We start from the raw sequence: 25,436 nt of genomic DNA, 5'->3' as shown, positions 1-25,436 counted from the left end.
GGAGAGGAAAAACTCCCCTTTAACAGGAAGAAACCTCCAGCCGAACCAGGCTCAGTGTGAGCGGCCATCTGCTCTGTTCTTTGTTTGAAGTGATACTAGTGTCATTTTTAAAATATAAACGGAGGAAGGAAAAGCAATATTAGCTTCGATAATCAAAAAAATCAGCCGTATATAATCTGGAATCGGTTCAACTGATGTCAAACTAATTGATATTGGCCTTGAGAAAACCCTGTATTGGTTAATAATGTAGATGGAAACCTTGGCTGGCTGCTGGCGGTTTCAGAAAACCATGAAGGTTGATGTTCTTTAGCAGAATGAAGAAGCCGACCTTCATCACTAAGGGGGCCAGAAGCAGTTGAACCAGAAAGGCTGACGAGGACAGACTCAGTCAGTGAACACGCTTGATATTATGGGATGTGACGATGCCTTCAGGTTGAACACGTTGAAACTTCCTCTCACATCAGAACAAGTTGACGTTCTTCCCCCACCGGCCATGTCTGTAACAGTCCTGCCCTCTTTAAGAAAGGCAGAGTGACAATACAAAGGTACGCCCCCAGGTTACCGTGGTAACAGCTGTCTGCTCCAACTTATAGGCTTGGTTATTGTCTTTTGTTGCTCTCCTTCCTGTCGTTATTGCTCTCTTCGAGGGGAGGTAAATAAACCATGTGACACCTCACACCTCTCATTTACCCCCCCCCTCCCCCCCTCCTGTCATCATCAGACAGCCAGCTGTTGTTGTTGGGCTGACTGACTATTGTTTTCCTCTGTACCAAGAGCCCCTCTGCACTTCATGTGGCGCACTCTGAGAGACACTGACTGTGATGGAAGGCCCTGTTAGCTGTGCTTTGGTTACTTATGAGAGATCCCAGTTTGAGGATGCAGCTGCGTAGCAGGTTGATATGAACACATTGCTGTCCTACCAGCGTGGTTATGGATTTTCAATTTGTTTGAGGCTGACATAATCTCTGGTACAGTACTGTAGGTAAATCCTCCATGACACAGGTTCCCGAAGTAGGGTTCACAAGCTTCAAAGTGCAAAGTTACAAGATGGTTTTCACAATCATTGTGATGTGATCTCTGAAGTGAAATAGTCAAAATAACAAAAGAATAGGTACAATGGATTCTATAATACTTTATTGATTCTAAAGGGAAATTAATAAATATATTTAGGGCGTCTCTAGTCAATTGCATAATTATTTTTCAGGTCACAATTGGACATGTTTGCCATTTGGAGCTCTTTAAGTGCTGGAAGTAATAGGGTTAGGGTTTCTATCTAAGAAAAACCAGTTGATTGCATCGACTCTTCAGCAATCCCTCACACTAAGCGTGCTTGTAGCGACAGTGGAGAGGAAAAACTCCCTTTTAACAGGAAGAAACCTCCAGCAGAACCAGCCTCAGTGTGAGCGGCCATCTTCCGTGGCCCACTGGGGTTCTGATCTGATATTCAACTCGGAAATCGGTCCAGTGTCGCTGACGTGGCAATCCTGATTGATAATGTATCGACTTTTCTGGCAATACGGATCGATCAACCGACCCAAAATTATCATAGTTTAGAAACTGTGACAAAAATCTGTACCAAAATAAACCTGCTGCTGTAGTAGGACACATGCTTCACTACTGCTATCATTTCTTTTTATCTGAATTTGTGGAAAATGAATGGGGAAAAAAGCAAAAGAAAAAAAGCATATTGTTGTAGTTTCTCCTGAAGTCGGCCGCCATTTTTTTTTATTTTTTTTACCATAATCAGGTAGGCAGGCACAAGGTGTCTCCTCAACCAATCAGCTCAGAAGGTTCTGATGAACGTCCTCCTTTCCCCAAACGATTAGATCAGAGCAGTCACATATACCTTCTTCATTGCACCTAAGAGCGCCATCATAGATCCTTCCTTCTAGATACTGTTAGATTAAATATATTTATAAAAACAAAAGGTTTTTGTCCTGTCAGGACAAAATGTTGGTTGCAGCCCAAAAGACAGATACTGTAGCATCAACTGTGTCAAGTTGAGTTAGTTAATGGGATGAATTATGGTATGCTACATTGCTTTCAATGAAGCACTTAGAGTTGAGGCTAGGCCTCAATTAATCAGATTAATCGTGATTAATCAGATATTGAAATAACTTATTTAATAGTTGATTATCACTAACTAGAGTAAACAGACTCTAAAACCCACTCATTATATCAAGATTGTAAAAATATATATAAATATTTTACATTTAAGATTAGAAAAATACTTTTCTGCCTCATCCTACGGAAGAGGATTAGGGCCACTGGGGAAAAAAAAAAAAAGTTAACTGATTTTTACATTTTTTTTCAGTTTAGTATGGGGAAAAAAGTATGTTTTTTCTCAGAATTCTGACTGTATTCTGACAATGAAAAAAAAAGACAGAATTCTGACTTTTTTCTCAGAATTCTGTCTTTTTTCTCAGAATTCTGTCTTTTTTCTCAGAATTCTGTCTTTTTTCTCAGAATTCTGTCTTTTTTCTCAGAATTCTGAGATTTTTTTTATTGTCAGAATACAGTCAGGATTCTGAGAAAAAAGTCAGAATTCTGACTTTTTTCTCAAAATTCTGACTGTATTCTGACAATGAAAAAAACAGTCAGCATTTTGAGAAAAAAGTCTGAATTCTGACTTTAATCTCAGATTTCTGACTTTTTTCTCAGAAATCTGACTTTCTGAAAAGTCAATTCTGAAAAGTTAGAATTCTGTCTTTAATCTCAGAATTCTGTTGATCTAAGAATTTAGACTTTTTTCATTGTCAGAATACAGTCAGATTTCTGAGAAAAAAGTTAGATTCTGACTTTTGTCAAAGTCAGAATTTTGACTTTTTTCCCATACTAAACTGAAATAAAATTTAAAAATCAGGTAAAAAATTTTTTTTCAGTCCGTACTATCCAGAGTTTCTGAAGAGAAGTTTCAGTTTCACCTGGTTTGATTCTGTAAAAGATCTTCTTTGAGGAACCTTTTTGCTATCCGATTATTAATCGATTAATGACCAAAACATTCGATGGATTAATCGATTAGCAAAATAAGTGTTAGTTGCAGTCATAGTTGGCATACCTATTCTCATATATTGAGGCAAGTCAGAAAAGGCTCTGATTATATATACATGCCTAGCATGGTGTTACCAACAACTTGCAGAGAAAGAATCCCTTACAAACTATGACTATGAAAGTATTACATGAAAAAGGGCCTGAATTTGTTCCAAATGTTGACCTAATCTATAAGCCAAAGCCTAAACAATAAGAATCTAAAACATCTGCACATTTCGCCTCTGTGCTGTGCTGACGTTAACTTAATGACACCTTTTCAGTTCGCCCTGTCCAGGATGGAGGAAGGCCTCCTGCATCGCGTCAGATGTTTATTTTAACATCCAGTTAGTTTATTTCCTCTTCTCTCCTTTTATCCACCCAAGCTTTTTCACCTACGCCTTCAGTGACACAATTATGGCTGAGCCAAGAAGCTGTCAAGTCATCAAGCTTTGCAGTAAGCCGTCTTGTCCTCCTATTTTTTCCTCAGATGCGGAGGATTTAGAGGAAGGCCTAATTAAATTGTAAAGAGAAAAGGCTGCTGCCTTTACAACAAGCGTTTTTGATCCCACCACATATAACCTTAAGGTAGACCTCTTTTTATTTATTTTCATCAGATGATTTACTGGGATGGAAAAGTATTTGCTCTCTTGCCTTAACGCGCATATGAACCTACATCACGTCCTGCTGTAAGCTTCGGTATAACAGTGCAGGGTTCTTCAACTGTTCTATTAAGGTTTCTTACAATGTTTAGGTATTTTTATATGGATTTTTTATTTTATCCCTGAACCATATCTGGGAGGTTATAGTGTGAGGAGAATGTCTGGCTCTCAGTCTCTGCATTAATTCATTACAAAGGTCTCTTATCAGGTTTAATTTAATTCAATTTCAATTCAGTTTATTTCTATAGCGCCAAATTCACAACACATGTCATCTCAATGCACTTTACAGTTCAACCAGACCATACAGTCAAATTGATTCAAAGTTTTCTATCTAAGGAAAACCAGCTGATTGCATCGACTCATTGACTCAAATACAATCCCTCACACTAAGCATGCTTGTAGCGACAGTGGAGAGGAAAAACTACTCTGAGGAAAAGCAGAGAGAGCAGAACGTTAGAGATTGAACTAACAGATTCTGCAGAATAGGAGAATAGAGAGAGAATGAAGCAGAATGATGAAATGGGGGTCCCTATGTCCTCCAGCAGTCTAAGCCTATAGCAGCATAACTATAGAGCTAGCTCAGGATAACCTGAGCCATTCTATCAGCTTTATCAAAGAGGAAAGTTTTAAGCCTAGGCTTAAAAGTAATCTTTGTTGCTCTAGCTGCACGGTCAAAAAGTGGTTCTGATGCACGTTGGGCAGAGCTGCGCTGTCCTTTCTTTGCTTGTAACAATGGTGCGTCAGATGCCCAGAAGCTCAAAAAACACTGCGGGAACGTTTGCTGCACCAAGATGCACGTCAACCATTGACATGCATATAAACTAGTTGCTCCTGCTGCCTCTGCTGCTTGCGGTGTGAACGTAGCATGAAGGCCAATTTATGCTTCTGATGCATGTCCCCTGCTAACGTCTGTCTTTGTGCGTGACCACATCCCCATCGTTGCGCACCTCAAAAAAATCCTGACTATGTGTCAGACGGTCCCAAACCCGCGCAAACCGAGCGACGACGAAGAGGAGCCAATTAATAGATCAAACTCTTGCCGAAACCAGTCAGGAGAAGAGCAAAAACATCTTTTCCTCTGAGAAAAGCCTCCAGAGCAGTGTTTTGCTCTTCTTTCAGTGAAGAAATACTCTGTAATTCCGATAAAACTTGCTCGATAGCCACGCTAACGCTAGTTTCATCGGCTGAAGCCGCCATGTTCTTTAGACTGAACTGTCGCGCTTCTCGTTGCGTCACACCTCAACCCGCCTCAAAGCCAACGCTGATTGGACGTTCGTTTGGTGAACGGCTCCAAATTTTCTTCAACGGAGAGTCTCCAGACTGATTAGCGAGTGAAACCTTGAAAGCTCGCGAGATCCGGATGGTCTCACGAGGCTATCGTTGCTTCAATGGCAGGATTTGCCCACAAACACCTTACAAAAGCCGACTGAATTTCACTTATGTTTGGATTTCTCCCGACCTCACAATCGACCTTGAACTTGCCCCTTGTTACCCCCTGTACTACACAACGCGCGGTGAGGCTCAAATGCCCTGATCGAAAAATTCACGCACTCCTGCAGAATCGGGCAGAAAAAGGCAAAAACAGTGTATGCTCGGGTTAAGGCAAGACATGCTTCTACTATACCATGACTATCTCTGCTTTTATGATACGAAAGCGCCACCATTTTGAAAGAAGCCTCAATAAGTAAAGACAGCTGTTTAATACAACTTTTAGCTGATTAAGTTTGAAAAGTCCTGTAGGTAAAAGCATCAGTGCTTAAAAAGCAATAAAAACTAAACATCACAGGAGTCCAAACCAGCCAAATAAAACTTCAGAACCCTCACGGTGTCGCATTACGTCATACTGGACGCATTAAAAATGTCTGCATCTTGGAGAGATCATAAACAGGCAGAACAAACGGCCTTGTTAAACCGAACGATGGCTCTTTAAAACCTGGCTGTGCTTTGGAAGCGGTCCGTGCATGCTGGGAGAAAAAAGCCCACCTGCACCTCACTTGCTGTCCCGCTAGCATGGACGGCAGCTGGCCCTAGTTGTAGAAGCTCATTAATATTTCCTGAAATCTGCTCTGTTTACACAGTGGAAGCTGATGGAGAGACGGCAGAGAACTCATGGGAGTCCAGAAATGAGAGATAAGCTGTAGAGATTGGCCGCTCTGACAGAATCAACACCTAGACTCAATATAGTTGGCATAAAATTAAGCCACAGCTGAACATAGCTACACTAACAGTTGGTCCATCTATTTTATCTTTACACAGACGGTAACAAATATCCATATAGGAATGTTTACATCTGATTCAAGAGCTATGAAGAATAAATTTACCACAGATGCTTGGATGTAGAGAACTATTCTGCCTGAAATAGATCCCATCTGTAGAGATGAAAGTTGGATAAAAACACTAAAAAGTTCTCAGGTTTGTTAAAACTTCTCCCCGGAGTTAAGCTTAGGTGTAATCATCGGATAATCTGATGGAAAAGTCTGAGTCTGGCAGCAGCCAGGAGAATAGGATTTACTATCTAACTATATTGTGCCAAATGTAAAGTTTGTTGGAGGGCAGAATTATGTTGTTGGATATTTTTATTTTTTTATTTTAGGAGCCGAGTTTGGGCCCTTAGAGCTCCAAATGCTTTAGAAGACTAAAGGTCAGCTGCGTGCGAGAGATCGTGCACAAGCCTATTTCTCGTCGTGCACCCTCTGTTTCCAAGTTGCTGTTCTCATAGCTCATACAAGCTTACTGTGCCCGAACATCCGCTCTAACCCCTAAATCCCTATATAGAGTGAGGACTATATAGGAAATTTAATCAATTTACCTTTTGAAAAGATTACTTCCCTGTTGGCCCACTGTGCGGTGCCTGGGCCATCTTTATTTGGCGGCGATGACGGGTAGCGGCAGCCTATGGCAACAGCAGGCCGCTGTGACACCTTATCCCATAATGCTTTGTGAGGAGAGCTCTCCATGCAAAGCATTCTGGGATATATCTGCCTCTTCTGGCTTTTCCTTTTTTCTCAAACACTTTTTAGACACTTTTTCTCTTACGACCTTCGGCCATTTTCAAAAATCCGCGGTGAGAAAGGTAAGCTTCGATGAAATCTAAATAATGGAGGACCACTTATTTAGATGATCCACCTGAAAATAAAAGATCATCCTCTATACCAGGGGTCACCAACTTTTTTAAAGGAATAGTACACCCAAAACATGATTAGCCTTCATTTTCTACTCACCCCCATGCTGAACAACACTCTGGAGTACTTTTTTGATATCTTGAATGCATCTGGAGATCTGGGAGGCTTCTTGCTGTCTGCTGACATTCAAATAATGGAGGTCTATGGTGCCCGAGGCAGAAAGGTCCACAAAAGTCCACAAAAAACGTGTCAATATTCCTCCATACTGCTCGTCCAATGTATTCCAAGTGTCCTGAGTGGGTAGCATCCAGAATTTACTTGAAACGAAGTCATTTAGAATGTTTTTAGAGCATAAACAGTAGTGTATAGGATTTCCTAAAAGCGCGTTCACGAGTCTACGGAAACCGCGGCAGACCAAACCAGATGAAAGTGCGCATTCAGCTCAGCAAAGAACTCATGCTCTTCCTCAACACTGAAGTCCTCAGACATTTTTCTTTCGTTGTTTCTTTCTTTGCACAGGTAAACAGCACATTTCTTCTTCTACGCTTGCATTATCGGCAGAGCAGACGCTGAATGCGCACTTTCATCTGGTTTGGTCTGCCGCGGTTTCCGTAGTGTCGTTCACCTGAACTTCATAGATAATAAAGATATTTCTATTGTTTCTTTTCATTTTTAATTAGATTTTAGATATTCTCATTATGAAATCCATATAAATCCTCAAATGTTCTAATTTATTGATATGATAAAATGCTTTATAAATGCTTCAAAATAATAGCTTTCAGATTTAGTCCACTGGTGAATTGTTCTGTTTTCAAAAGATGCTGTGGGCACCCCATGTTGTCCTTGAGGGCCCCTTGGTGCCCACGGGCACCATGTTGGTGACCCCTGCTCTATACCTTTAACTATCCAGTCAGTAGTTGGGTAACAGGAATAGATTAATTAGCTTAAACCAATCCTGCTGAAGGTATTAGGACAGTTTTAGCCATTTAACTTGCTTCTTACCATTAAAAAACAATCAGAAAGCCAAATAGTTCCTACAATAAGGTTACTATGTGCCTCTGATCTGTTAATAGGCAGAGCTGTGGGTGAATAGATCAGAGAACAGCTGGAAACGTGGGTCACATGCTCAGTCTGCTGCGGCTCTTTCCATGCCTTCTGCTCCTAAGCGCAGTAAAACAGTCTGAGGCTGCATAAATGATGCTGATAAACGGACCTGTAGCAGGCACGCCATCTGTGCTAACATTCATTAGGCAAGTTCTCACGGTGTGAAGTGTCAGAATGTGAAATAATCAGCGGCGTTAGCAGGGATCGGATTTTTTAGTTTTATTTTTTTATCCCAAGCTGAAACAAACCTGCAGGATCTTTTTTCCCCAAACAAAATGAGAAGGAGGAGTTTAATTTGAAGCCTGCTCCATCCGATAACCTGAAGGCTCCTCCAACCTTTCATCAATATGTTTTTCCTGCAAACTCCTCTGCTGGTAAACTGAACAAATAGTTGCTGTCAGGGTCCTGGCAGCTCATCTGACTTCTGCAGCCAGAATTCATTCATCACAGCCCTTTCTGCAGGAGCCGCCGCATCCTGATCCTCCCCTCGTATTGGCCGCCTTTCGCACGGTGAACAGATTGCAGAGCAGCTTTGCCGTCCCGTCTCACAAACGCTGACTGGTGGTCTCACACTTTGCAGGGAAAGCACAGATTCAGAGCTGTGGTGCTTAGACCGCCCAGGCCTCTGATGGTGTTTGCTTTCCTCTCCGACTCACCCTCCAATGCTTGTGATGTACAAGTCATCATCAGCAGGTTATAGCTGTTAAGAAAGTCATTAGGTCAAGCTTCTAGCAGCAACAATGCTTTAGTTAATTGTGTTAATTTTAATTAGTGTGCAAGGGATTGATCAGGAGAGATTAGATCCAGGGGGTACAGGTGATGTATACTTTGTTTATCGCATCATACGCTCCGTTAGAAATCAGGTAGCCAGGATGCAGACGTCTTTTCTTTCTTTAACGCTAAGTTCAGACCGCAAGATGCTGGAAGCAGCAAAAACGTGCGTGCTGCTTCATTTCTGATGCTTGTACATGTTTAGTTCTGATGCGCGGCTGAAGCATCTTTGCTGCTTTGGCTGCGCAGTTGAAAAGTGGGTCTGATGCGCGTTGGACGGTGCTAGCCTATCCTTTCTTTGCCTGTAACAATGGCGGATGAAATCGAGAGTCGCTTGGCTTATTTTATTCAATAATTCTACGTTCAGATTGCTTCTGCTTCTCCTGTGTTCAGTGGCAGAGAGCGGCTTTGCTGTATTTGCTGAGATCAGTGGGTAAAAAGTAGTTTTAATGTTTTTAAGTGAGAAAGTCCACCTGAAAGCCGTACACCGACAGTCTGAGCGGTTGTACGGTGGCAGCCTCTGGCCCGGTCGCCTCTTTGCGGCGGCTGGGAGGTGGCTTTCATGTACGTGATCCAAACTGCAGGCACCAGAATAGTTAAATCGGAACACATTTTGCCGGCAGTTTTCTAGATTTTAAGTTAATTTAAGCGTTAATAAACAGTTTTAGAGGAGTGATCATAGCGCTCTGCATCAGCAGTGCTGTGTCCGACTCCCTGCCAGCTCCCAGATCAGCTTCTCTGATTGGTTGATGAGGCGCGTCCAGCAGCTAAAGTTCAATATTTCCAACTGCAGCAGCTGCTGCTTCTAATTGCGAATAGGGGAGGGCGATATGACGAGTTAAAGGCACACTATGCAACATTTTTCAGTTAATTAATGTGTTCCATAACGTTTTGGATGATTAAATGAGTCATTTCAGGTCGAACAAAGGTTTTCTCGGCCGCCCTGGTGGTCTGTAGGGGAAATACCGTACTTGCAATTAAAGTCAACTGATTTATACATGTTTTCTGTTTTCTGTTTAGTTTTCTGTTAATCTCAGAATTCTGATTGAATTCTGACAATAAAAAAAAGTCAGAATTCTGAGATTAAAGTCAGTTTCTGACTTTTTTCCCATACTATACTGAAATAAAATTAAAAAAATCAGTTAACTTTAATTGCAAGTACGGTATTTCCCCTACAGACCACCAGGGCGGCCGAGAAAACCTTTGTTCGAGCTGAAATGACTCATTTAATCATCCAAAACGTTTTTTTTTCCAGTGGCCCTTATCCTCTGCTGTAGTCCTACTCACGAGCTGAAGTACATTTATTTTAAGAAATATTGGCTAATATATTTTAAATGAAGCAGGTTCACTTACTACAATAAAGAAAACTAAATTTAAAAGCTCTAACTCGAAGTGAAAAGTTATTTAAAATAACTTTATCCGTCCATACAGTAAGATCATTTCGCTTCACAAGCTTCATGAATTATCATATTGTAAAGTTGGACATTTGAAATAGAAAATATATCCCTAAAAATCAGATAAATAATCAAACAATTCTAACTCTACGCTGTTTTTCTTTGTAATAACCAAATAATCTGCAATGAGCTCATCGTCTTTCCTAAAACAGGATCTCCCATCATGCAGAGGGCAGAGCATGGCTGCAGGCTTCCCCCAACCTCCAGTTCCCCTCCTTTCCTTCTCCTCATTAACATTTTAGGAGGAGAGGCTTTGTTCTGCACAGCAAAGCCTTTCTGTTCCACCCACAGATGACTTGAACAATCCGAGACGCTGCTTGAACAATCCTGAGGTGGAACGACATGAAAAAATACGCCGAAGCTTCCAATAACCTGCCCATCTTTCCAGTTTTCACTACAGCTAAACCAATAGTGTTTGATACTGCAGCTCTGAGCTGCAGCTGGTTGGTTATTTTCCGCTCTTTATCAGAACCGGCCCGTTTCTGTTTCCCGCAGACAAAGTGACATTTCGGCTGAGCTCTATCGGCTCCAGCCCCAAAGGGTAATTGCTTGGATCTCTGTCAGCTTGCGAGCCTCGGCGAATCCTCTGATCCATGAAATGAAAGAAGCTGCCGTCACTCTGAGGACTGGAAACATGCTGAGTCATGCTCATATCAGTTGTTTTTCTTGTGCAACTGCGACTTAACCGTCCTGGATGTTGCTGACTGAGCGCTGTATGTTTGAACGACGCATTTATTGAAAAACTGCAGAAACGATGCTGCAGGTCTGCTGCACCTCTCTGTCTGATGGCCTGACTGACACTCAGCCATGTGGAAATGTAGGTTAATCTGGTCATATGGATGTTAAATCATCATCATCATCATCATCGGTCCGACCTCCAGGAGTAAAATAATTGGAAAAAGAAAATAATCTGGGGATCAAAGTAAGAGGAAGAGGAGGAGATCGCTGCTGCCTTTTGAAGGCCGTACGCCTCCCGAACCCCCCCTCACATTGTGCCCCTTACTTCCTCGTTTCAAACGCCTCTCATCGTGACCACCGATTGGCCCGGGTGTCTCCATGGTCACGAGCAGTCACCATGCTGCAGCACTGTTCCCTTAACCCGCTTCTGTGTAATTCAATTACTCACTACGGCGGTCAGAATGAGGACAATGTCAGATAAGAGCTGAAACCTCACCGCAACACATTAACTCTTTATTTACATCTATATGTTGTCAATCTCAGAATGGTTCCTCTTTCTGTGTCAGCGGCTGAGGCGTCATGTGGTGAATGTAGCAGGTCGAGTGGTTTTTTCCCTATAATACAGACGGTGGCAGCAGTAAAACTTTCAAGTGGAACGTTCTAACTGAGGCCCCGTCCACACGAAGCCGAACCCTGGCCTAAACGCACAAATTTTTCACCAAACCAGCCTCTCATCCATACCAAGCCGGCGTTTCGGGGGTCTGTAAACAATCTTTTTTTAATTCAGCCTTCAGAGTGGGAAGATTTTGAAACGCCGTTTTCGCGTTTCCATCTTTACGCTCTAACCGCAATTTTTTTTTACACGCATGCGTCATAGCGTCGCCTCTAAACACGCATGCGCGACACAGTATCACAACAACAATGGCGCCGTTGCTGCTAAGGCTAATGCTACTCACCCTGCTGTCGGGCAGAATCTTCTTCTTCTGGAATATCTCCAGGGAGAACGGAGCAATATCGACCACATAGTTCAGCACCTGAATTTGACTGAACCACGAAAATGGACACGCAGGGCAACCATGTATAAATATTAGTGCGCATGCCCAACATTTCGTCGCTTATTTTTGCTTTGGCACCACAGCGCCACTTACAGGCCTGGCATACATTTTGCAGCGTTTTCATGCCTTCGTGTGGACGATCACATTTATTTTACGTCTCCGTCTTTACGACAAACGTTCTGGAAAATATTAGAGTTTCGTGTTCGTTTTGACTTCGTGTGGACGGGGCCTTATTTAACATTTAAATTTTCTATATGTAAACAATTAGCTGACAACAAAAACACTGCGGTTAATTATGCAAATCAATATACCAGGGTTCCAGCGGGTCCTTAAAAAGTCTTAAAAGGCATTGAATTCTTCAAAATAAAACTAAGGCCTTAATTGGTATTAAAATGTCTTCAATCAGTCTTTCGTAGGTCTTATTTTTTAAAACATCATAAATAGGATTATTTTTATTACGATTTTTTTTGGTAATCTAAATAAAACGTTAAAATTTAAAACTTTTTTTTAATTTAAAGCTACAGTGTGTAATAATTACAGGGATATACAGTCAGAAATGTAATATATTATACATACCGTAAATCCTCTAATATTGGCCTGTATTCCATTAGCAGCCGGGTCTCTAATAATGGCCGGTTTTGCTGTCGGCGGGGGTAAATAATGGCCGGACGCTAATACAGGCCGGGGCTATAATTGGAACCAACGATGTTCCTGGGCAGTCCTCAGCAACCTGTGATAGTAACATGCAAGTACCACAGGGGGGCAGTGTTTGCTAACCAATCCAAGCCGTTAGCATGGTAAGCCCCATCCTTAGCGCAGACAGGAGGCCGGATTGTTTGGTTTTTATGACCGGCTGTGATGGCAGAACAGTTTCCATAATTTTTTTTTTTTTTTTACTTTGGCCAAGAATCCATTCTGTGTCTTTTTTTTTTTTTTTGTATTGCTGTGCAGAAAAATAGCAGCTGCTGAAAGATGTCTGAATAATGTTCTGTATACCGTTATGGTAACTGCACTTTTTCAATAAATGAACCTAGTATTTTATAGGTTTAAAGATACACAAAATCTGGTTTTTATTCCTTCCACTGGTCGTCTGTTTTGATCAAATAGAAATAGAGGCCTGCTTCTAACTCTGGCCTACTTCCAATAATGGCCTGGACCAAGATGCACCTGAGTGAAATAAAGGCCCCGGCCTATATTAGAGGATTTACGGTAACTATGTTATTTATCATCATCTACGAGCTCAGCCTCTTAACCTTAATATTTGCGTTGCCTTAGAATTCGTTATTTATAATTACATAGGAGCGGGTCTCGCAGCCATGGAGGCAGACATCTTTGCGCTACGGCAGCGCAGAGCCAACAAACTAGCGATTGCGAGATCGCCCATTACGCTCGAAAGTAACTACGGCAAGTTGAGAGAGATGAACTGAGACGGTACTGAACAATAGATGGCAGTATTAAAATTATGTAAACAAACCTCATCACTTAAGAAGGTAGGTGATGCGGACGTCGTGGAAGATTTTTGTCCCGTAACGCTCGCCGTACTGTTGGGGGGGAGAAATGGTGAGGGGGAGATGTTCATCTTGCTGCAGTCTGGACGTTAGATGTCGCTGAAAATTACACACTGTAGCTTTAAAAAAAATAACGGCTCTCCATTATTGGTTCCGTCCCGATAGCGGAACCAATAAAGCGCTGTTGCGGCCGGGACATTTGGGAGACGCACCATTAACTTTTTGTCTGGAAAATATGATCAAGTGTAAATGTAACCAAAATTGTCTCCAGCCAAGAGTTTTTTCCATGGCTAAAACCAGGGAACATACATGAGGCTCAGTGGATTTAGTGCAAGAAGTCATTCAAGCTCAGAACGATGGGAATTAAGGCAGTGGAGTCGCATGCGAAACGCGAAACACAAATCGTCAAAATGGAGTTAGAGAGAAACAGCCGGTATTTCTCAGTTTAGTTCCACCCTTGTCTCTGCAACGCCTCCACTTATCACCAAATCAAACATACTAAGAAAACCATACAAAGAAAAATAGCTGCAAAAAAGACTTAGCACTGGTTATGTTGGGGCTTTAAAACTGATTTGTTTTGTTCCCTGCTAAAACAAAGTTTGTGAATTCAGTTAAATAATTGTTAAAATATATCTGTCATTTGTGTGTTTTTAGCTTTCTTCCTGTATGGGAAGTTTTTCAAAATTTGAAACATTAGTGCAGTGGTTTATGTTAAAATAAACCTTCGGGTTAAGTTCTCGCAAGCGGGTTTTTCTCGTGTTTCTTGTGAATTTGGTCTTAAAGCTACAGTGTGTAATAATTACAGGGATATACAGTCAGAAATGTAATATACATAACTATGTTATTTATCATCATCTACGAGCTCAGCCTCTTAACCTTAATATTTGCGTTGCCTTAGAATTCGTTATTTATAATTACATAGGAGCGGGTCTCGCAGCCATGGAGGCAGACATCTTTGTGCTACGGCAGCGCAGAGCCAACAAACTAGCGATTGCGAGATCGCTCATTACGCTCGAAAGTAACTACGGCAAGTTGAGAGATGAACTGAGACGGTACTGAACAATAGATGGCAGTATTAAAATTATCTATGTAAACAAACCTCATCACTTGAGAAGGTAGCTGATGCGGACGTCGTGGAAGATTTTTGTCCCGTAACGCTCGCCATACTGTTGAGGGGGAGAAATGGTGGGGGGAGATGTTCATGTTGCTGCAGTCTGGACGTTAGATGTCGCTGAAAATTACACACTGTAGCTTTAAAAAAAAATAACGGCTCTCCATTATTGGTTCCGTCCCGATAGCGGAACCAATAAAGCGTTGTTGCGGCCGGGACATTTGGGAGACTTACCATTAACTTTTTGTCTGGAAAATATGATCAAGTGTAAATGTAACCAAAATTGTCTCCAGCCAAGAGTTTTCTCCATGGCTAAAACCAGGGAACATACATGAGGCTCAGTGGATTTAGTGCAAGAAGTCATTCAAGCTCAGAACGATGGGAATTAAGGCAGTGGAGTCGCATGCGAAACGCGAAACACAAATCGTCAAAATGGAGTTAGAGAGAAACAGCCGGTATTTCTCAGTTTAGTTCCACCCTTGTCTCTGCAACGCCTCCACTTATCACCAAATCAAACATACTAAGAAAACCATACAAAGAAAAATAGCTGCAAAAAAGACAGCACTGGTTATGTTGGGGCTTTAAAACTGATTTGTTTTGTTCCCTGCTAAAACAAAGTTTGTGAATTCAGTTAAATAATTGTTAAAATATATCTGTCATTTGTGTGTTTTTAGCTTTCTTCCTGTATGGGAAGTTTTTCAAAATTTGAAACATTAGTGCAGTGGTTTATGTTAAAATAAACCTTCGGGTTAAGTTCTCGCAAGCGGGTTTTTCTCGTGTTTCTTGTGAATTTGGTCTTAAAGCTACAGTGTGTAATAATTACAGGGATATACAGTCAGAAATGTAATATACATAACTATGTTATTTATCATCATCTACGAGCTCAGCCTCTTAACCTTAATATTTGCGTTGCCTTAGAATTCGTTATTTATAATTACATAGGAGCGGGTCTCGCAGCCATGGAGGCAGACATCTTTGTGCTACGGCAGCGCAGAGCCAACAAACTAGCGATTGCGAGATCGCTCATTACGCTCGAAAGTAACTACGGCAAGTTGAGAGATGAACTGAGACGGTACTGAACAATAGATGGCAGTATTAAAATTATCTATGTAAACAAACCTCATCACTTGAGAAGGTAGCTGATGCGGACGTCGTGGAAGATTTTTGTCCCGTAACGCTCGCCATACTGTTGGGGGGGAGAAATGGTGGGGGGGGATGTTCATGTTGCTGCAGTCTGGACGTTAGATGTCGCTGAGAATTACACACTGTAGCTTTAAAAAAAAATAACGGCTCGCCATTATTGGTTCCGTCCCGATAGCGGAACCAATAAAGCGTTGTTGCGGCCGGGACATTTGGGAGATGCGCCATTAACTTTTTGTCTGGAAAATATGAGCAAGTGTAAATGTAACCAAAATTGTCTCCAGCCAAGAGTTTTCTCCATGGCTAAAACCAGGGAACATACATGAGGCTCAGTGGATTTAGTGCAAGAAGTCATTCAAGCTCAGAACGATGGGAATTAAGGCAGTGGAGTCGCATGCGAAACGCGAAACACAAAACGTCTAAATGGAGTTACAGAGAAACAGCCGGTATTTCTCAGTTTAGTTCCACCCTTGTCTCTGCAACGCCTCCACTTATCACCAAATCAAACATACTAAGAAAACCATACAAAGAAAAATAGCTGCAAAAAGGACTTAGCACTGGTTATGTTGGGGCTTTAAAACTGATTTGTTTTGTTCCCTGCTAAAACAAAGTTTGTGAATTCAGTTAAATAATTGTTAAAATATATCTGTCATTTGTGTGTTTTTAGCTTTCTTCCTGTATGGGAAGCTTTTCAAAATTTGAAACATTAGTGCAGTGGTTTATGTTATAATAAACCTGGGTTAAGTTGTCACAAGCAGGTTTTTCTTGTGTTTCTTGTGAATTTAATCTTAAATTTCAGTTTGAAGTGGCATTAAAACGTCTTAAAAAGTCTCAGAACTAGATTTTGGCGTATATGGGGTAAAGAGAAAACTATGTCTCTGCAAGAAATCTAGGAAACCTGCCTGACATCAGAGATTAATAACTACTTTAATAATAACTAATCCATTTAATGTAGGTATTAGTACATGTAAATATAAATTTTATGCAGAATGATTATTAATAAAAGTAGGTAAGTAATGTCAATGGATAAGATGTTCGCGCCAGGACTAAAAAACTGAAGAATTTTGACATCATGGATGTTTGAATATATGCGTCTATTTTTTAGCAAAGGCTGCAGGAAAGTAAAGTTTGTCTTTATTAAAAAGATATGGATGTTGTGGTTGTTCCTGTTGGAACAGTGCAGGTTGACCCTGATGTTCTGGGGCCTTTAGGCCCCCCCTGTTAGGATTTTCTGGCTACGCCTCTGATAACTGGGTCGATCTATGTGAACCAAAGCTGCAGTGGGGCTAAAGGGGCCACCGCTTCCATCCCTGTCCGAGCATTTTATGAAGAGTATAGAAAGCTGTCCTGTTCAGTCTGCTGAGAAGTCAGCGGTCGCTCTAAACGCCGTTGAGCCAGGTTGCCATCCTCACACTGATAGGAAACCCCTCCCCCTCACTCCAAACTCACGGCCACATTCATCAGACGGAGACCCCCACCTACTCACCAGCAGCCTCTGTTCTGCCTCTGCGCTGCGGGCGCCACCTAGAGAAAACAGAGGAACTACAGGCCTCGTACCCAGCTGCCCTCACACTGACCTGCTTGTTTTCCACACGGAATAATTGATGGTTTAATTCCCCGTGCAGCACCAGGGACGGTGATTTCTAGCGATTGTAAAGGAGCAACGGTTCAGAAAGCTGAGTGGAGGATGAGAACATAATAAACATCAGAATTACAGACAGCCCAACAGTTTAAACCAATCAGTCCCTTTGTTTTCTGCTGCTGTTATATTCTCCCCTGGACACATTTTCATGCTGGGTGTGCCTACACACTCTCCCACTTGCATGCAGTTTGGCGAGTACCAGGCTGAAGTTTGAAAATGTATTTATCACGGCCATGCAGCTGCTGCAAAGCGGACTAAAGCTTTTTGCATATCCCTCTATCTCTGCTGCCCCTTTTATTACTCCCTTCCCAGAGCTGCACTAATCATCCAGTCCGAGCTCCTGGGGACTGTTCAGGTTTTAATAAACTTGCAGGGACCTCAGGTCGTGATCCCTTGTATCCCAGCTCTCTGGCACTATTATCTTATGTCATCTTGTTCTCTTCAGATTGATTGCCTGCAGGAACAGGCTATGGGCTCTGATGGTAGGATAGAGGGGGAGGCATTGCTTTAATAGTAGGACTAACACATGGTTTGTTATGTTTGCTGTTTTCTCAGACTGCAGAGATTCTACATGTCTTGAAATTTTGTTTCTGGCATCATTAAATTAGTAAAGAGGTTGATGAAAATTTTTAAACAGATCAAAAAGAGAAACAGGGAGAGGTGCAGATTTAAAGGTGGAACAGATTTACTGGGATATGCAACATGCAATAAAATATATCTCCAAGTTTACCAGAAAGTTTACAAGAGAAAAAAATGCTATATTTAAAATGCAGCATATCCATATTTTTCTGGATGTGTGGAATTGAAATTGTACTTCTAGGAATGCATGATTTATCGATTTTGGGATCTGAATCGACTGTTATTCATTATTTTTTTACACATTACATATGTAATGCACTAAAAGGCATCTCTCTAACTATCTGTAAATATAAATATCAGCTCAGGGGTTGACTTTAAGGATTTTTACCGATATCGATACCGATGTTAAAGCTGGACAAAAATAAGTAGTCATTGAAAATAGCAGTTTTGTTATCCATTTCTGACACTTTGAAAAATAATATACTCAAATATATTTCCATATGCTGATATCAAATTGATTTTTAAAAACGCGGTATCGATCTATTTTACTTTCAAAATCTGGTGAAGTTTCATCGTTCTGTTACAAACTCTCGTGATATTTTGCAAATTCTTGTGAGATTTTGTTAGTAAAATAGATCGATACCGCATCAATATATCAACATATAAAAATATGGCAACATTTCGTGAATTTTCGGGGGATTTCGTAGCATAACGATGACATATAGCAATATTTCATTAGTAAAAGAGATTGATATGGTGTTTTTAAATGGCAATATATCAGCATGTGAAGATATTGTGATATTTTAATGTATCAATATTTTTTCCCTCGTCTTTAGAAGTTTTTAAGTCTGTAAAAAAGAAGTTTTTGAGGAAGAAGAAGTAGTATTTTTTTTTTTATTGTTTTTAGACTTTAGAAACTCAGAAGCTGATCAAATATCGGGTTAAATATCGGTGGGGTGGCCGATGTCCGATATTCAGTTTTAAGGCCGATACCGATAGGGGGCCGATTATATCCTGCATCCCTACTATACATAGTTATTTTATACAGGGTTTCCACAGTCTGACATCATTTCAGAATTCTCTGACTTTTAACTGACTCAGGATTAGTTTTCCCTGACAAAATAAATGCAGCAAAAAGACAATAATAAGAACATAACAGGTCACCAATCTAACATGTTTAGCTCTATAACATTTAAATGCACCTCTCCAATGTCTAAGAGAAAAAAATGTAATGAATGTTTTTTAATGTATGACCTGCATCACTGTACAGAAGACTGCCATATAATAGCGCTTTCTGGCTTGTTTTTTTCGTTTTGGTAAATACATCAAAATTACCACTAGGTGGACAAAAATCACGCCATCTGAAGGAAAATCACCCGGCTTTTTCAAATCTCGGAGAATGTGTGCAAAACAACAAAAATGGCGCCGGCAACCCTTCAGGGTCGTTTTCAGCGAATATCGGTGATTTTAAAGTAATTTTGAGTCCCGGTGGGCAAATGCAATGAAATCTGTACTCTCCCGACAATAAAAACCTCTTGCCCTGGGAGATTGGGCGATGGTTAACATCGAGCCCCGCAGTGCATTATGGGTCTCTTGTGTTCTCAACAATGGAAAAGCATTAAATAAATATATATGTTTTAGTTAGGGATGCACGATATAATCGGCCCCCTATCGGTATCGGCCTTAAAACTGAATATCGGACATCGGCCACCCCACCGATATTTAACCCGATATTTGATCAGCAAAAAAAAATAAAAATACTACTTCTTCTTCTTCCTCAAAAACTTCTTTTTTACAGACTTAAAAACTTCCAATATCTTCATATGCTGATATATTGCCATTTAAAAACACCATATCAATCTCTTTTACTAATGAAATATTGCTATATGTCATCGTTATGCTACGAAATCCCCCGAAAATTCACCAAATGTTGCCATATTTTTATATGTTGATATATTGACGCGGTATCGATCTATTTTACTAACAAAATCTCACAAGAATTTGCAAAATATCACGAGAGTTTGTAACAGAATGATGAAATTTCACGAGATTTTGAAAGTAAAATAGATCGATACCGCGTTTTTAAAAATCTATTTGATATCAGCATATGAAAATATATTTGAGTATATTATTTTTCAAAGTGTCAGAAATGGATAACAAAACTGCTATTTTCAATGACTACTTATTTTTGTCCAGCTTTAACATCGGTATCGATATCGGTTATCGGCTACATGAGTTTTAAAATATCAGCATATCGGATATCGGCCAAAATCGTGCATCCCTAGTTTTAGTTCATTTTTGGAAAATACAAAAACCTAATGAAAGCGTTCGGGTGGATTAACTGTAGATCCATCAGCCCCCACCCTCAGATCGCCCCCACCAACTTTCATCACAAAGTTATACCATTGAGACTAAGCCATTCTCAAGCACATATCAAGGTGCTCATTCTGAGCCTGGATCCAGATTTATTTTTGCTTCACAGCAGCAGGTTGAGCCAAACATCCTCTAAATGTGCAGGGCCATCTTTGAGCACGCCGTTTCACTTTTCTTTCACCAGTTCCCCGCAGTTCTTCCAGCAGTCCACACTTTCTCTGCCCTCTTTTTCTCATCGTCTTCTCCTTCTTTCCCATCGCCCGGCTCGCCACAGGTTCGCCTGCTGTGTCTAAAAGTAAAAAGCCTGGAGCCGGACGCTCCCCAGGGCTTTACGGTATTAACAGGAAGAGCGGCGCAAGTGAAATTAGACATTGTGGTAATTTATAAACCGTGAACTCTGCTCTATATGGTACCTTATTTCTATTTTGTTTTGTTTTCTCTCTTTATTTATTCTCCTCCTTCTTTCCCTTTCTATCTCTTTCTCTCACCCCTTAATTCTCATCCTCTATCTCTTTCTGTCCTCATGTGATTTTATTCCATAAATCATTTTAATTAGAATTCATATATTGGGCTATTATTAGCAATATTGGGGAAAAATGACACACAAAAGGAAATAATAAGACAAAAACATTGGTTTGATAATAGAAGTGATGCATGGAAGGCCTGTCTAATAAGAGGGAAACATTTAATAGAGTAATTATTAGCAGAGGTGGTGTTAAAAACATATTTTTTGATGCTCAAACAGACGATGTTATGAAGCTTTTTGCAGACTACTGATGCTCTTTTAATCAGACACTTTTCAGTCATAGAAGTGTGGTAAACGGACAGCTTCCTCTTTTTTTCTGTACTTCTCACTTTTTCTTACAGAACTCTGTTTCGCAATCACTCACATAGTTCTGGTTTTAAGGTGAACAACATCAATGGTTCTAGTGATGTTTTCACTTTCCCCTGAACACAAAGTTTCTCGGCTCCAAAGTTTCCGTACTTTGAGCGACTCAGCTGGGGTTATTATAAAGTATGACCTGCCGCATTCCTAACAGCACCTCTTTGTCTGATAACGGGACCTTGCAGCCTCATTTCCTCTTGTGCTAGACGTGCATGCGAGGTTACGTGAAGCTCTTCCTCCCTGCCTCTGTCACAATCGGGTTTCTTTGGTTTCCTCGCCCTTTTGGCCGCAGCGTTCGAGCGCAGCAAAGAGAACAGAGGTGTGTTATTTGATGGCCGTCGAGCGTCGCCATGCATCGTGCGTTCAGTGTGTTCAGGGGGTACAGGAGAGCGGGAGAGGACGACGACGACGTGTTTGTGTCCAGCCCAGGATCAAAGGTGACCGACACCACACACAGAAATGGCATCATGTCTGCAGTTATCCGTTTTTATCTCCTCAGCAGCTCTGGATGCTCTGCGTATGTTAGACCGATATAGAACAGGAGCCTAGTTAAACCAGGACAGATGGATTTCACGTCCCATAAGGATTCCTGACTCTGTCCTGCTCTAGTTGGAGGACTTTCTTTCAGCTCTTGCAGCCAGGAAAGCCTTTGACTCTCTGGGAACTCTTAAACTGCTTTCCAGGTGGTGTTTAAATGATGCAAACTAAAGTTTGACAGGCTCAAATCAAGGCGACCACAGTCTGCCAGTGAAACGCTTCATGTTGACATCAATTATTCAGTTTGAAAAGGTTCCCCACCAAGTCTCAGATTGTATCAGCATATGGTGTGGATTGCACGAAGCCTCTTTCTCTCGTACAGCGCTCTATTTAGACACTAAAATAGAAATGGTGACCTGAAACTGGGTGAAGCAGAAACGATCCCGCCACTGTCGCTGTTTTTTTAATCATTTTCAGTTAAGTTTCAGATGAGTTTTCACTTCAGTCGAGTATCTATTTGATTCTTCTTCTAATCAGATAAGCTGCAGCATCAAATGTTAACTTATTTCTCTTCACGACCAACAAGGAAATGTTGAAGCAAAAAACAAACAAACTGCAAGTGATGTAATTGCGGTGGGTGTTGCGTTGCTTTCTTTTTTTGTTGAGCATTCTGCATGGTTTTGAGATTTCTTGCAGATGCAGATGTTGAATCCTGTAAGTTTTTGGTTTTCCAAACGCTCCTTTGTTGTTTTTCTTGGCAGATTCTTCCCAAGTCCAGCAATTTATGAACTTTTGTCACCTTGCACTCTGAAAAGAAAACTCTGATTGTCGTTTGCAGAAAGGTCATACAGTGGACACAATAACAGTCATATTAATAAGTGATATTACTATAAAACTTTCAGAATTATTATTCTTAGCCGTTCAGATGTTGGGTAACTCGGAGCTCGTCTGCCTGGCTGCGTGTTTCCTGAACCTCCCGCCATTTACAGCTGCTTTTTCTATTACCCCATTTACACTACCCTTGAAAAACCGTGCCGAGACCGGTCCAAGCTCAGTAACTGAGATAACTTATCGTGTGTAAATGGAAAGCAAACTGAACTGAACCGAGCTAGACACAACCGGACCGAGCTAACTGCAGACCAGTTCCAGAGGTGGGCTCGGCTCGGTTTCTCCTTGGCTCGGTTCTCTGATAACAAGAGCGCATGAGCAGAACGCGTCATCTCCATCTGGCTGCACATCGCGATTCACAGTTGGTGGGGGTAATGCACCAAAAGTTGTTTGCCAACCAAACAACTTTTGGTGCATTACCGCCACCAACTGCTTGATTCCCTCCTTCTTTGTCTTCTTCTTCTTGTGTTTTATGGCGGTTGGCAAACAACTATTGGTGCATTACCGCCACCAACTGCTTGATTTCCTCCTTCTTTGTCTTCTTCTTCTTGTGTTTTATGGCGGTTGGCAAACAACTTTTGGTGCATTACCGCCACCAACTGCTTGATTCCCTCCTTCTTCGTCTTCTTCTTCTTGTGTTTTATGGCGGTTGGCAAACAACTATTGGTGCATTACCGCCACCAACTGCTTGATTTCCTCCTTCAATACTGGCAGTAATACCGCAGATCGTCACTAGGAGGCGAGGAGTCGAGGAACCGAGATAGCATGATGTGTAAACAGTCTTCAGAACCGAGCTCGGCCTGGTTAACTGATCCGAGCTCGGACTGGTCTCGGCATAGATCGGTTTTTCAAGGGTAGTGGAAATGGAAAGCAAACTGAACCGAGCTAGAAACAACCGGACCGAGCTAACTGAAGACCGGTTCCAGAGGTGGGCTTGGCTCGGTTTCTCCTTGGCTCGGTTCTCTGATAACAAGAGCGCATGAGCAGAACGCGTCATCTCCATCTGGCTGCACATCGCGATTCACAGTTGGTGGCGGTAATGCACCAAAAGTTGTTTGCCAACCAAACAACTTTTGGTGCATTACCGCCACCAACTGCTTGATTCCCTCCTTCTTCGTCTTCTTCTTCTTATGTTTTATGGCGGCTGGCAAACAACTTTTGGTGCATTACCGCCACCAACTGCTTGATTTCCTCCTTCAATACTGGCAGTAATACCGCAGATCGTCACTAGGAGTCGAGGAACCGCGGTCTTCAGAACCGAGCTCGGCCTGGTTAACTGATCCGAGCTCGGACTGGTCTCGGCATGGATCGGTTTTTCAAGGGTAGTGGAAATGGAAAGCAAACTGAACCGAGCTAGAAACAACCGGACCGAGCTAACTGAAGACCGGTTCCAGAGGTGGGCTTGGCTCGGTTTCTCCTTGGCTCGGTTCTCTGATAACAAGAGCGCATGAGCAGAACGCGTCATCTCCATCTGGCTGCACATCGCGATTCACAGTTGGTGGCGGTAATGCACCAAAAGTTGTTTGCCAACCAAACAACTTTTGGTGCATTACCGCCACCAACTGCTTGATTCCCTCCTTCTTCGTCTTCTTCTTCTTATGTTTTATGGCGGCTGGCAAACAACTTTTGGTGCATTACCGCCACCAACTGCTTGATTTCCTCCTTCAATACTGGCAGTAATACCGCAGATCGTCACTAGGAGTCGAGGAACCGCGGTCTTCAGAACCGAGCTCGGACCGGTCTCGGCATGGATCGGTTTTTCAAGGGTAGTAAAATGGGATAAATATCTGCTTCTGTCTCCTTGAACCCCAGTCGGCCTCAGCAGATGGCCGCTCACACTGAGCCTGGTTCTGCTGGAGGTTTCTTCCTGTTTAAAGGGAGTTTTTCCTCTCCACTGTCACTACAAGCATGCTAAGTGTGAAGGAAACTTTGAGTCGATGAATCGATCCAATCAACTGGTTTTCCTTAGATAGAAAACTTTGAATCAATCTGACTGGATGATCTGGTGAACTGTAAAGTGCCTTGAGATGACACGTGTTTTGAATTGGCGCTATAGAAATAAACTGAAATATTGAATAGGTATAGTTATTATGTGCAACACTATGGAAAGTTCTCCACTTTGGTGATCTGTAAACTCATTAAGCGCAACTATGCGCTATGATGCTCTTTTCTTGTTTTGCACCGACTAAGGTACATAAGATTTAATGAGATGAGCTGTTATTCCTGCACTTTCTGCTATATATCCAACTGATGCCTCATTCAGAAACATTTAATCCTGTTTCTCCCGAGGATGTCCTGATCTGATCCTAACTATGGATGAAAGGTCAGAGCTGATTCCTATTAAATGATACCTATGTACTTATTTTCATGTGCACAGATTACACAACTCTGTTGTATCCAACAGACATTGGCCTTTATTTTTCTTGCTTTTTTAAGGCCTCAGTGTTGATATTTAATATTTAACATTAATTGAGCTGATTCCAGATATGTACTGCCAATCTTTCCTGGCATTTACGGTAATTTAGCTTTCTATCTTTTCATTTCCATGGTGAAAATGACACATTCTTAGCAAATGTTAGATAACTCCTAGTATACACAAAATTAAAAGGTGCATTAACAAATAAAAAAACAATAACAATGGATAACAATTGGAGACATACTCGCTTCACGTGATCTCCAGTTCTGCATCCTGCCTCTAGTATGTGAGGATTTTCCCCCAAAGTGGTTCAAGTCCTGAACTGAAGCTGGTTTCACAGGCAGTTATTGCCTTTTTCTATAAAAGAACCGGCGGGGTTCCCCAGAGTCCTTAAAGGGTTTCTGATTTTAAAACGTATATGTTAAAGGCCTTTAAAATGTTGTAAAACAGCCATAAAAAAACACCCATTCTTGAAAGTCAATTAATGTTTGTTCTTTTATAGGAACATTCCCACATACGTGACAGCTGTCATTATCTTTATGT

At 41.4% G+C, this 25,436-nt stretch overlaps 1 protein-coding gene across 5 annotated transcripts in view; it reads left to right on the top strand.

Moving 5' to 3' along the window:
* The window catches only part of arhgap12b (Rho GTPase activating protein 12b), a 122,119-nt gene that overhangs the window by 56,254 nt on the left and 40,429 nt on the right, over positions 1-25,436 (top strand). Inside the window, exon 1 of one of the 5 annotated variants that reach the window (XM_038298223.1) lies at positions 21,395-21,549. The exons of the other annotated variants lie outside the window; for them this stretch is intronic. Coding sequence (XP_038154151.1) covers positions 21,463-21,549 — 87 coding nt within the window. The 5' untranslated portion in view covers positions 21,395-21,462. Of the gene's footprint in view, positions 1-21,394; positions 21,550-25,436 lie in introns of those variants that run through there. 5 annotated transcript variants of the gene reach the window in all.

This window comes from Cyprinodon tularosa, unplaced genomic scaffold (genome assembly GCF_016077235.1).
Source record: "Cyprinodon tularosa strain WSP-4 unplaced genomic scaffold, ASM1607723v1 ctg402, whole genome shotgun sequence".
NCBI classification, from domain to species: domain Eukaryota; kingdom Metazoa; phylum Chordata; class Actinopteri; order Cyprinodontiformes; family Cyprinodontidae; genus Cyprinodon; species Cyprinodon tularosa.
Note: the sequence above shows the minus strand (reverse complement) of the source record. Positions and strands in the feature narration are given on the sequence as shown.